The sequence below is a fragment of the Apodemus sylvaticus genome, chromosome 19, assembly GCF_947179515.1.
Source record: "Apodemus sylvaticus chromosome 19, mApoSyl1.1, whole genome shotgun sequence".
Classification (NCBI taxonomy): domain Eukaryota; kingdom Metazoa; phylum Chordata; class Mammalia; order Rodentia; family Muridae; genus Apodemus; species Apodemus sylvaticus.
Window position 1 is genome coordinate 7,820,236 of NC_067490.1, and position 13,933 is coordinate 7,834,168.

At 48.3% G+C, this 13,933-nt stretch overlaps 1 protein-coding gene across 1 annotated transcript in view; it reads left to right on the forward strand.

Annotated features, from left to right (window-relative positions):
• Dnah8 (dynein axonemal heavy chain 8) overlaps positions 1-13,933 on the forward strand; it is a 238,386-nt gene that overhangs the window by 109,847 nt on the left and 114,606 nt on the right. The window contains exons 49-56 of the mRNA XM_052164217.1: positions 501-738; positions 3,783-3,925; positions 4,357-4,491; positions 5,097-5,219; positions 7,403-7,616; positions 9,146-9,255; positions 10,737-10,900; positions 12,267-12,459. Of these exons, the coding sequence (XP_052020177.1) occupies positions 501-738; positions 3,783-3,925; positions 4,357-4,491; positions 5,097-5,219; positions 7,403-7,616; positions 9,146-9,255; positions 10,737-10,900; positions 12,267-12,459 (1,320 nt within the window). The remainder of the gene's footprint in view (positions 1-500; positions 739-3,782; positions 3,926-4,356; positions 4,492-5,096; positions 5,220-7,402; positions 7,617-9,145; positions 9,256-10,736; positions 10,901-12,266; positions 12,460-13,933) is intronic.

Here is a 13,933-nt window from a genome sequence, read left to right on the forward strand (position 1 = left end):
GCTTTGTACCGGCACTACTTAAACACCGGAAGCTTTCAACTCAGCTGCCTTTCTGGGCACCTAGACTAGGAAGTCCCTACAGTGTGGGAGTTTTTTAAATGACTTGGGGCTGAGGGCTCTGAGATTTGAATCCCCAGAGGAGGAGGGGTGAATCTGCACTCTAGCAATCTAACTTTGGAGGCAGAAGCCACAGAGGAGGGCTTTCACTTTTCAGATTGGGAGAGCAGGACTCAGCGGCAGGAGCTGGGGTAGATCACACACTTGGCTGGTTCCCAGCTTAGCATCATCTCCGTTGGTCCTACAGCCTGTCTGAAGCTTTATCTGTCCTCTAACGCTGGGGACTGTAAGGACAGTCTGGCCTCAGGCTGTGTCTTGAGACATTTCTGTCTTCTTTTCCCTTCCCCTCTTGCTTTCGATTTTCTCCTTTCAAAAATGTCAGCCCGCGCATTTTAAAATTGAGAACCCCCTCTCCAGTGGATCTTGTCTGAAATCTCTTCCAGTCCCTCAATCTGCTGGAAGGGTTAATCCCTTCCAAAGAAGAAGGTGGCGTCTCGTCGGTGGAACACCTCCACAAACTCTTTGTGTTTGGCCTCATGTGGAGCTTGGGGGCCCTTTTGGAACTGGACAGCAGAGAAAAGCTGGAAATCTTCCTGCGAGGTCACGGGAGCAAGTTAAACCTTCCGGAAATACCCAAGGGCTCCCATCAGACCATGTATGAGTTTTATGTCACCGACTACGGTGAGTGCAGCCAAGGACGGACACAATGACCTGACAGTATAAACTTCCAAGCCACCCGGGAATATAACTACAAAGACATTTTATAAAGTACACCAGAGGTGGGATTTTTACATATCAGCTGTGCCAGGGAGTGACCGTCCTGACTTCCTCACTTGGAGTGGTCTAAGTAAGATCGACCGGGAGAAGCAGCTCCAGGCACAGCACCTGCTTCCCAGTGCTGAGGGAGTGACGTGGAAATACAACTGAGGGGTCAACAAGCTCTCTGTTGCCCATGTCAATGTGACTAGTGTGAGCCCTGTGGGCGGGTCCTATGCAATGCCTCCCTCCAGGCTCCGCTTCCCCCCCTTCCCCACAGAGTTTTCTCTGTGTAGCTGTCCTGGAACTCACTCTGTAGACCAGGCTGGCCTCAAACTCAGAAATCCGCCTGCCTCTGCCTCCCAAGTGCTGGGATTATAGGCGTGCGCCACCACTGCCCGGCCTCAGCTTTCCTTTAAACAAACACCCTTCAACTCAATGCTTCTGTCCAGAACCAGGCTCCAACTGCTCCCAAGCAGAGAGAACAAAGCAGCAAACGCTCCCGTCCCGGCTCCTGTATTTACCTCAGCTGCTTCCTCAAACCTCCAGAGCAGTGAAGGTTAAAAGGAGAAATAGAATGGGAGGGAGGATGGGAGAGAAAAACAATCCCAAGAGTAAGCAGACAGCGCGCAGCCTTTGATTTAGCACGCAGGCCGCAGCTAACTCCTAGTGGAGGAGCAGTTGGCTGTGCATCTGTGAGAACCTCCTGAGGGTTCAGGGAACAGGGGAGCAGGGACTATCCGTCAGAGGGCTTGTTCTGGTGTCTTTAAGAAAAAGATTCCCAGGGCTGGAGAGATGACTCAGTGGTTAAGAGCACTGACTGCTCTTCCAGAGGTCCTGAGTTCAAGTCCCAGCAACCACATGGTGGCTCCCAACCATCTGTAATGGGATTGGATGCTCTCTTCTGGTAGGTCTAAAGAGAGCATATATACATAAAATAAATAAATCTTTTTAAGAAGAAAAAAAAAAGGAAAAGATTCCCTAGCTCTCTTCCCAAAGCTGCTGCCGGGCAGCTGCTCCCACCCGACACTGCAAAGGGCTGAATGAGCTTCTGAGTTTCCTTGGCACCTTTGAGGGCAGGAGAGTCTTGCCAATGGGACAGGGTACATGTTTGTGTTTGGAGCGGCCTTCCAAAAAGGAGGAGGAGGGAATATGTCACTGTGCAAGTGTAGAGGTCAGAGGACGGCTTGTGGGAGCTGGCTCCCTCCTCCCACTCTATGGTACTGGGAACTGAACTTAAATTGTCAGGCTTGGTTGCAAGCCCCTCTAGCTGCTGAGCCATCTCCTGGGCTCTTTCCACTCTTACCACTCTAAATGGTTTGTGCTGATAGGATTTATATGCCTGAGCATCTGTGCCTACGAAGTGAACCAAAGCATTGTTTGCTTTATGCTCATAAAGGGCTTTTAGGTCCTTAGCTCATCCTTCTGTGTGTGTGTGTGTGTGTTTGAATGTGTGCCTGTCTCTGAATTTGTATATATGTTTTTGTGTGTATATGTATGCTTTTATGTGTCATACATGGTTTGTATGTGTATAGTATGTATATGTGTATAAACATATGTATATATGCATATACATATAAATATGCATATATATATAAATACATATTTATATGTATATGTGTGTGTGTGTATGTGTGTGAGAGAGATAGAGACAGAGATTGTTATCGCTGGACGTCAGCACTTTTGGAGAGACTCCATTCTTAGATTTCGAAGTCCCCGCTTCCAGGCCAGATAGAGTCTGAGTTTAGTCTCTAACATCAGCAAGTGGCACGCAGTGTATAGACCAGTGTCATTTAGACACTGGACAAGGGCAGTAAGGACGTTTCCAGCAGGCATTTAGGGACACTTCACTGGAACCCCCGCCTCATCAGAGCAGGACAGTGTGGATTTGGAGGAGGCCTCTAGGTTAGGGCTTCAAGAAGTAGGGCCACAGCAGAGGGACCTGCGCAGAGAGAGGAGCCAGCGGAGACGGGGAACTGGAGGACAAATCCACAAACACAGAAACTGCAATGATTGGTGCATTGAACAAATGCTAGGAGGTAGATAGGCGATTCCAGCGGGGTTTGGGGTCCTGGCCTTCGTGCTGAGCTGGCAGCTGTGGAACATCCCCTCTCAAGCAAGCAGAATGTATCTTCTTTTTCAAGATCAGAGAACCATTTACAGTATCACCATAGACTTCGAACCCTTCAGAAGAGAGAGACTTTGTAGCAGTCTGTGTCTATATCTCAAAAGAATAAAGGCTTCAGTTAATCCCAGGAGAAAGAGCGATGATTAAAACAGAAATCAGTGAACTAGAAACTAGAGTAGGAAAAGGTGAATCCAAACGGTAGTTCTCTGTAAAGATCAGTGAGAGGGAGAAGCCCGTTAGCGGTATCGGGCTTAAAAATGTAAGAAGATATGAATTATGGGAAGCTAGGAGATAAGCTCAGGTGGTGATGCTCAGTTTAGCAACTGAGGCAGACCTCAGTTTACCACGTGAGAGGGCCCGAGTTTCACCCCCAGAACTGACGGAGAAATCAGGTGTGGGATATGTACATGTAATCCCATCTCTGGGGGGAAAGGGGCCAAGAGGATCTGCGGTGCTCCCTGGCCAGCCCTTCTAGCCTTAGTGGTGAGCCCCAGGCTAGCGGGATACCCTGTCCAAAATAAAGGGAAAAAAGTAGATAAATAAAAACATCTGTAGTGGACGACGCTCGAAGGGAAGTCACACCTGAAGTTCTCCTCTGGCCTCCACACGCACACGCACACTCATAAACAAACATGCATACATACGCAAAGGCACACGAAAGAAATGAACAAGAGAACAAGTAGCCATTGGTGGCATGAAAGGGGACATTTGATAAGTAGCTTTATCAGTGTCTTGGGAAAGCATTTTAAATTTTTGCATGATCTGAACGACCTTCCCTATCATGTAACGTGACCGTCGAAGGACACATTTTGATCACGACGGAATTCTACCTGCCGTGTAGGTGACTGGGAACACTGGAACAAGAGACTTCAGCCATACTTCTATCCAACGGACAGCATTCCGGAGTACTCTTCCATCCTGGTTCCAAATGTGGACAACATCAGGACCAACTTCTTGATAGACACAATTGCGAAACAGCACAAAGTGAGTGTCTCAGACCATGTAAGAAACACGCTGGTGCTCATGTACCACAGACGGAAAATGAAAATTCCAACACCAGGGCCCGGAGGGTGCATCACTGCCGAGAGACACTCTGTCAGTGGTCCAGGTTCCTGGATGTTCTTCCTCTCTGTCTCCCCCGGGCTGATGAGGGATGTGGGTGTGGCCTTCCAGACTCTGTTCTGAACCCCAGCAGGCATGCAAACAGGCATTTATATTCCAGCATCTCAGTACTGCTGTGTGTGTTTATTCCTTTAAATGTTTAATTTCACTGGGAGTGATCTAAATGTGGGTGTCACTGTGGAAAACAAAAAGTGGGGTCTCGACTCCTGGGATGGTAAGAGTGGTAAAGCCATAAGGTGTTTGGTACTGAGCACAGGACAGCACCTCTCAGCCGGGTCCTTCCCTGCTTGCAGGCCGTTTTGCTCACAGGAGAGCAGGGAACAGCGAAAACGGTAATGGTGAAGGCGTATCTGAAGAAATATGACCCTGAAGTGCAGCTATCCAAGAGTCTAAATTTCTCCTCCGCTACAGAGCCAATGATGTTTCAGGTAGGACCCATCGTCTGCCGTGGAAATGAACAGACTAAAAGTTTAAAGTGGTGGTTCTCATAAAAGGCGTGTGCTCCGCGTGCCCCAACACATGTTTGGGGTTGTGGCTAGCATCGGTAAAATTTGCTACTTTTTTTTAATGTGTGTGCATGTGCACATACATGCACATGTATGTGTTTATGTGTACCATATGTATGCAGGATCCTGAGGAGGCCCGAAGCGGGTGCCAGATCTCCTCAAACTGGCATTTGCAGGCTGCCCCATGATTGCTGTGAACCAAACCTGGTCCTCTGCCAGAGCAGTAAGGACCGAGGTATCCCTCCAGACCCAAGTTGGCTCTCAAGTGACTGAATTAGAAGCCAAAGCCAAGTAGTGTGTTTTGGCTTCAAGTTGAAGCCGAGGCTGGGCTTGGGAGCATATCCGCTTCAGTATCCTGGTGGCTGACATTCCTAGCATATGTTGTTTTTTGAATGCAAGCGGTGCATACGTAATAGCTACACTCGAACTTCCTGGTTACGTTAGGGAATGATGTCCTGCTTTGCAAACGAGATTAGTTATAAGGATGGAGCCCCAGCCCTCATGATGAACCGTTTCCCTCTCTCTAGAGGACAATCGAAAGCTACGTGGATAAGAGGATGGGGAGCACCTACGGGCCCCCGGGAGGGAGGAAGATGACCGTGTTTATTGATGACATCAACATGCCTGTGATCAACGAATGGGGGGATCAGGTATGTCCACGGGGCTTCACGCAGCTGGCACACAACTCCCCCGGAGTTAGAGTTACAGGAGCTTGCGTGGCATCCAAAGTGGGTTTGGGGTGTCAGAATGGGATCCTCTGACAGAGGCACGCTCGACTGCTCTGCCTTCCCTCCAGCCCAGCGTCTTCCGTCACAAGCAACGACCTGCACATTAAGTCCACAGCCCTTGCAACGTCTTCTTTTGGAAACCCGTCTGAGGTTTGGTAGGACTCTCCACGTCTACTTAGCATCTCTGTTTCATATCCTTTCTGGCTTCCCTGCCTTGATTTCCTTAAGTTGGCCCCTCTCTGGTAATTACCCAATAGCTAAACAATGGCCAACAAGCCAACGAAAGGCCACATCTCATCCGCTTACCCACTCACTCAACTGTAGACCAGGGTCCCGACGGCTGGCATCTGTCAACCCAATTCAGTCCCTGTTAGAGGAGGGCCTTAAAGCCGTGGCTGGCATCCGGCATGTCCCTTATTCAGTCCCAGTGACACCACACAGCCCCATGAGCTCTGTCTAACTTGAGTCTCCCAGGCCTGGCTCTTTATCCCTGCCCTTACTCTTTATGCCCCCCCCCAACCCTCAATCTGGGACCCACCAGGAGCTCAGTGGCCACCCCGAGAGCCAACCTTGTTTCTGCCCTACTTCAGGGCAGAAGGACTTCAGCAGTTCTCAAAGATGGAGGCACGCTTAGCTCCAGACTGCCTTTATTGTCTGTGAGCTAAGCAGCTCCTGGGCTCTCAACTCTTCTGTTCATCTGAGGCTTGTCTAGTCAGACTTAAAATACCCCAACCTTGTTGGGACACAAGTCTTCTATTACTCGGGAAGCAGCTTCCCTGTATCCTGACAGGAATCGGGCTGTTCTCCATACTGAGCGGTCCCTCCTGGGTGCCTTGTATGTCATCCCCTTGTTTTATTTTCTCGAAAACATTTATAGTCTGCTATTTTATTTACACATAAGCATACACTTGCACATTCTGTCTCCCACAAGAATGCATGCTTCGTGAAGATGGATTCTCGTGTGTGTGTGTGTGTGTGTGTGTGTGTGTAAAGAGAGCCTGGCACATGGCAGTTGACTACTGGTTGGTGAAAGATGGTTCCATTGGGGGTGCTTATGTGCCGTCCCCCTGGTGATACCCAGAAGGAATTTGAATACACAGATACGCAGAGTTGGATCTCAGAAGGGAAGCCAGAGCCAGAGTCACAGCTCAGAGTCTTCAATTCAGGGTGTGGAGTTACAGTGGTGTCCCCAGTGGAATCCTGGGGAGGAAAGGGAGGCCTGGAAGACAGTTAAATATGAGAGCCAGTGGTAAATCATGGCTAAGGAGTGATCTGTAAACCATCAGAGGAAGCGGGAAAGAATCGGGCCTCAGAAATAAAGGCAAGACGGGTTTCCTTGAAGACGGAGGATGTGTTTTTGTTTTCTTGTTTTTTTTTTTTGGTTTGGTTTTTTGAGACAGGGTTTCTCTGTGCAGCCCTGGCTGTCCTGGAACTCACTCTGTAGACCAGGCTGGTTTTGAACTCAGAAATTCGCCTGCCTCTGCCTCCCAAGTTCTGGGATTAAAGGCGTGCACCACCATGGCCCTGCTAGCGGAGGACATGTAACTGTTAGAAGCTGAACAGAAAAGTCTGTAACCTCCAGCCCAAGGCACTGACTAGTTCATAGGGTTGAAGGCCCCAGGACTGAGGCCACTCTGCGTGTTGATCCAGAGTGTATGAGAGAGTGTGGAGGTGGCTGCAGTCAGACTTGGAATTTTTTTTAGTTGTTTTGTTTGGAGAGAGGGTTTCTCTGTGTAGCCCTGTGTGTCCTGGAACTCTATGTAGACCAGACTGGCCTCAAACTCAAGAGATCCACCTGCCTCTGCCTCCCAAGTGCTGGGGTTAAAGATGTGCGCCACCACTGCATGGCTCAGACCTGTAACTCCTGCATGCTGTTGACAGCACACTGGGTACTTAGCAACCACCGGCCTACAGTGAAGGCACACTGGCCTCACACCAGATGCTGGTACCATGTCTTTCAAATTGCCTCAAAGGTGTGGGTCAAAAACCACAAACACTTCCACGGAAGGGGCCGCGGTGCGCTTTCTGATAATCCCCCTGTAGTATCTCTAGGTGCTCCTGAGAATCACGGATATGTTTAGAGATGCCGCTGTATGGAATTTCAGATCACCAACGAGATCGTGCGTCAGATGATGGAGATGGAGGGCATGTACAGCCTGGACAAGCCCGGGGACTTCACCACCATCGTCGACGTGCAGCTCATAGCCGCCATGATCCATCCTGGAGGGGGGCGGAACGACATCCCACAGCGCCTGAAAAGACAGTTCACCGTGTTCAACTGCACGCTGCCCTCCAACACCTCTATCGACAAAATCTTCGGTGCGAGCGCTCCAGACGCTTGGTTTTGTTTTTTTAAAGATTTATTTATTGTATGCATATGAGTACACAGTAGCTGTCTTCAGACACACTAGAAGAGGGTGTAGGATCCCATTACAGATGACTGTGAGCCACCATGTGGCTGCTGGGAATCAAACTCAAGATCTCTGGAAGAGCAGCCAGTGCTCTTAACCGCTGAGCCATCTCTCTGGCCCTTGATTTCTTTTTTTATCGCATCACACAACAGGCATAAGCCGCACAAAATTTACTTAAGCACTAAAATGTTGGTCTGAAGTGGGGACAGATGAAGTATCTGAGGTGAACAGCTAAACACCAGCTCTGAGATGGCTCGTGTGTCTAGCCTGTTCTAGGTAGGACTCGAAGATACTTAGAGAGGACCTCATAGATACGGCATAAGAAGTGTGTGTAGGGGGACGAGGAGGTGGCTTAGCTGGTAAAGTGTTGGACACACAAGTCAGAGGACCTGGGTTCAATCCCTCAGAACCCGCATTAAAAAACAAAAAACAACAGAGCCACCCAAGTGTGATGACACTACACTCATAGAGCCCATGCTGGGGAGGTCGAGGCAGGAGCGCCCTGGGGCTTTCTGGACAGACAGCCTGACCTGCTTGGCAAGCTCCAGGCCAATGAGAAACTGTCTTAGAAAAGGTGTATGGCTTCTGAGGAGCAACATCTGAGGTTGTCCTCTGGCCTGGACACACACACACACACACACACACACACACACACACACGCACTCATATATACCTACATATAAATACCTCTACATCTGAGGTTGTCCTCTGTCCTGGACACACACATGCACACACACACACACATACATGCACTCATATATACATACATATAAGTACCTCTGCATACACACACACACATATATACACATGTAGCCACGTATAAGTCCAGTTGTGTGTGTATGCAGGTGTATACACACACACACACACACACACACAGAGAGAGAGAGAGAGAGAGAGGGGGGGGGAAGCGCTGTGTTTTGTCCTTATGTGATGATCAGGGAAATCCGGGCTAATGAATGTCAGCACTTCCACACTTGCCGCATCTAGCACTTTGAGCTGTTAATAAAATTAATATTATCTATACCAAATTTGGCATCTCCAACACGTACTATGAAAAATGGTGAAATATGGAGCTGACTGGCCTAATGCCTTGGCGCGGCAGGCACCAGGAAAGGAAAGGGTGTGGGAGACTGTCAATAGAAGCAGGAACGGTCGCTAAGTTTTATGGGAAGGCCATTAAAACCAGACCCCAACCTCATGTCAAAACACAAAATGGAATGCATGGAGATTAAGGGCCCAGCCTTGGAAGGCTGTTGGGAGGGTTAAAAATGAATCTGTGCATAACTTATGGCCGCTAAGGGTGGCTGGACCACTTCTGACTTAAGAGACTTATCCTGGGTAGTCAGTCTTGTAATGACCAACTTGTTAAAATAAACATGCACCCCATGACCTTTTAAAGAAATTAAGAGTGTGCCTTCCATCTGATCTTCTCCCCAGGAATCATTGGCTGTGGCTACTTTGACCCATGTAGAAAGTTCAGACCCGAAATATGTGAAATGATTGGAAATTTGGTCTCAGTCGGCCGCGTGCTGTGGCAGTGGACCAAGGTAACCCGTGCTGCTCATAAAAACGACCAGCTCAGGCTGGAGAGATGGCTCAGCAGTTAAGAGCACTAGCTGCCCTGGCAGAGGATCCAGGTTCTGTTCCCACCACCCACCTGATGCCCCTCACCCCGTAACCGTTGACTCCACACGGAGGATCTGATGTCCTCTTCTGGCCTCTGCAGGCACTACACACACACACACACACACACACACACACACACACACAGAGTATACAGATATACAAGCAGACAGAGCACTTGTACACATAAAATAAAAATAACGTCTTTACGAAACAAATTGACAAAACTCCCTGGTGTACCTTTGCAGTATGGAAAGAGCTTCAGTACTAAAACAAGCATTTCCTGAGCTGATGGGGTGGGGAGCAGTTCCTGGTCACCTGACTTTGAGAGTAACAATCTGAGGAAGATTGTCTCGGGGGTGAGGGTATAGCTTAGTCAATGCAAGAGGAGCAAACATGGGGACCTAAATTTGAATCCCAAGCATCCATGTAAAAAGACAAACATATGACGCACGCCTGTGATCCCAGCTCTGGGAGGCGGAGGCTATAGGACTGTAGGAGCTCACTGGCCACCCAAGTACAACATGAGTCAATTGTGTCAGAATATCGGGTAGAGAATGATACCTGATATCAACCTCTGGCATACACACACACACACACACACACACACACACACACACAGTGCACATAGCAACAACATGCACAAAACAGTCAACCAGCTGTATTCAGAGTCTAACTGTGTCATGGATTCTTCCTTGTATGATGACCAGCCCATCTTCAGTTTTTGCCATGATAGGATCTCATGTCTACATACAGTGTATTTACCTGTGTAACTGTGTACCTGTCTGTTCTCTCAATTATCTGTATATGCTAGTGAGGCTAGCCAGCGCTAGGCATGATTTCTCCCATGGTTCACTGTGGCTTTTAGGAATTCATGGAAAGGGGACTTGGTTGAAGGTGGCCAGCAGTGTCAGACGGGATGGTGTCTACATCTTGTTCGTTATTCTCGAACGCATCCTGTTTACGGATTCTTGGCTTTAAAATTCTACCGCTCCCTATTTACGTTTTGTTTTTAACTGTGCTGTGACAAAAAAAATTATGAACTTGGTTTTGATTTATTCAGCAGGTCTTATCAAAAATAGTATATTGATATGAGCTGGAGAGATGGTTGAGTTCACTGGCTGCTCTTGCAGCAGACCTGGGTTCAGTTCCCAGCATGGTGTATAACTCCATTCCTGGGGGAAATGTGTGCCCTCTCCTGGACTCACTGGGCACTGCACACCTGTGGCTCACAGACACACACACACACACACACACACACACACAGGCTAGCAAAACACATAAAAAGTAGAAGTGAAGGGGGAAATATGAACTAGAATGGGATAGGATAGTCAGGAGTACATTTCTACCCCTTATTCTTATCTGAGGATTAAACTGAGACTATTCGCGTTGTGTCTCACCCCAGGTGAAGATGCTGCCCACGCCTTCTAAGTTTCATTACATCTTCAACCTCCGGGACCTTTCAAGAATCTGGCAGGGGATGTTGACCATAAAAGCCGAAGAGTGCAGCTCGATCCCCACTCTCATGTCTCTCTTCAAGCATGAGTGTAACAGAGTGATCGCCGACAGGTGTGCATGGCGGCCCTGCATTTACACGTGTGACCTGAGAGGCTTACACTCCCTCATTACACTTCCCGTATTACCTACTCAGAGTCATAGGATAAGGATTCTTGTGTGAAAGTGTGCATTGTGTTGTGCGCGCGCACACACACACATGCTTAGTGAGGCCAGAAGTCAGTGCCTGGGTCTTAGTCAGGGTTTCTATTCCTGAATAAACATCATGACCAAGAAGCAAGTTGGGGAGGAAGGGGTTATTCAGCTTATACTTCCACACAGCTGTTCATCACCAAAGGAAGTCAGGACTGGAACTCAAGCAGGTCAGGAAGCAGGAGCTGATGCAGAGGCCATGGAGGGATGTTTCTTACTGGCTTGCTTCCCCTGGCTTGCTCAGCTTGCTCTCTTATAGAACCCAAGACTCCCAGCCCAGGGATGGCACCACCCACAAGGGGCCCCTCCCACCTTGATCACCAACTGAGAAAATGCCCTACAGCTGGATCTCATGGAGGCACTTCCTCAACTGAAGCTCCTTTCTCTGTGATAAGTCCAGCCTGTGTCAAGTTGACACACAAAACCAGCCAGTACAGCCTGGTACCTTCGATTCCTCTCCACTTTATTTTTTGGAGGCAAGGCTTCTAAGTGAATTCATAGTTCACTGATTCAGCTACACTGACTTCCCAAAGAACTCCAAGGGTCCTCCTGCCTCTGTCTTGCTCGAGCTAGGGCAACAAGGTTTATGCTACTGCACCCGGTGTTTACAAAGGCGCTGGCTATCCAAACTCACATCTTTACGTTTATGCAGCAGACACTATCCACTAAACCATCTCCATGGCCCTGTGCTTGAAAAGTATTTAATGGTGGTTCCCACCTGCCGGTGAGTTTAAGAAAGTTCTCTGGCAGTTCAGCCCACCCCTGCTGCTGCACCTCACTCATCTTAATGGGCCACAGCACCACCAGAGAGGTCCTACCACTCAGCAGGAAATCTCAGCCGCGTGTATTTCCTAAACACTTTGGTCTTTGTGTGCACGAGGTTGCCCCTGGCCCTGTTCAAGTTCATTTGTCTGCCTGAGGTCCAGTTTCCTCAGGTGTGATAAGTGTGAAATGCCACCAGGCTCATGAAGTTGTAGGGTGGGAACACATAGGTAGGAACTCTTCAGGTGTGACAGTTCTTCCGTCTTCCCTCTGTGACAGCATGAGGGCCAGGTGACCAAGGCTCACTTGCCCTGCCAGTCATAGGGATCTGTTGGCTTCACCTAGGCAATGGGGCTCTGTCATCCTCTGAGTAGAGGGCACAGGGTTTCCTGTCCTGGGGTGAGGAAGGTGCAGGGTTGGGTGGAGAGGTGGCTCTCCTCTTCTCCTCAGTGCCCTTTCCTTTCAGGTTTATAACTCCGGATGATGAACTGTGGTTCAACTCACAACTCATTCGGGCGGTGGAAGAAAACATCAGCCCCGAGGTCGCAGCCATGATCCTCCCCGAGCCGTACTTTGTGGATTTTCTCCGCGACATGCCGGAGCCCACTGGGGACGAACCTGAAGACACTATGTTTGAAGTGCCCAAAGTCTATGAATTGGTACTTGCTTTCACCTCTTAGAGAGGTTTTTGGAAATTTGTTTTTCCTTAGACAAGTGGGGAGAAGGGGCTTATAAAGTCCCATGTCAGCTGAGGTGCCATTGACAATTCACAGCTGCTGGGAGAGAGAGAGAGAGAGAGAGTCCTGAGAGGCTACCCACACTCTAGGAGATGGTCCATCACCCAGGCTTACACAGGCAGCATGGAACCTACTCATGGGTATTAAGTTGAGAGAGCTATAGATGGACGGATAGATAGATAGATGATAAATGGATAAATAGATGATAGGTAGGTAGATAGATAGATAAAAATACTGTGAAAGCTATATAGAATTCAAATTTCAAGCCGGGCAATGGTGGTGCACACCTTTAATCCCAGTACTTGGGAGGCAGAGGCAGGCAGATTTCTGAGTTCGAGGCCAGCCTGGTCTACAGAGTGAGTTCAAGGATAGCCAAGGCTACACAGAGAAACCCTGTCTCGAAAAACCAAAAACCCAAAAACCAAAAAAACAAATTTCAAAATTTCCAGATAAAGTCATGTACACTAGTTATATATTGTCTGTGGCTGCCTTGCAAGAGCACAGTTGGAATAATTGCAATAGAAATGGCAAGTTCCACAAAGCCTAAGATATCTGCTCATTTAACCATTATAGAAATTTGGCTAGCTTTTGCCAACCATCCCAAGGTAGAAAACAAAACTCTGAAAGTGTATTGTTCAACATCTGCAGTCCCTAGATAAAACACCGAGGAACCAATGTAGCAAAACCTCAATGAACTGAATAGAGACATGTCGTTTTCCTACGTCAGTAGATAGGTCTGGGGCTGGAGGGGTGGCTCAGCAGTCAAAGCACCGACTGCTCCTGCAGAGGACCCGGGTTCAGTTCTCAGCACCCACACTGCAGCTGACAATACCCTCTAGCTGCAGCGCCAGGGTATCTGACGTCCTCTACTGGCCTCCAACGGTATCTGCGCACATACGGCGCACACAAGCCCATTCAGGAACACACAGAAAGACAAAATTAGTGGAAAAAAGGGCAAATCAAACCAAAGAAAACCAGAGCGATCTGGGGAAAAGTAACTCAGATCCACGGAAACAGTGGCATGGTCCGTGCCAAATTCCGAAGTAACCTTCCTGCAAAGGCCATTGGACACAGAATCCGGGTGATGCTGTACCCATCCCGGATTTAAATTAATGGAGAGTAAATAAATAAAAGTAGATTTGTGCTCTTGTATTTTTTTTTTCAAAAAAAAAAAAAAAAAAAGAAAAGATTGCAAGTGAATTTGAGGGAGGGGAGAAGATCACACGTCAGTGTAACCATAAAACACAGGCTGAGCCAAAGAGCAGTTCGTAAATCACAGCAGGCAAGGCTTGGTTTCAGAGCGACAAACTTGTCGATTATACACATAGAGTGTACAAAGCCAAAATACCAAAAGCACAGGCCCAAAACAAAGAAGAAATATTTGCTACATCAACAA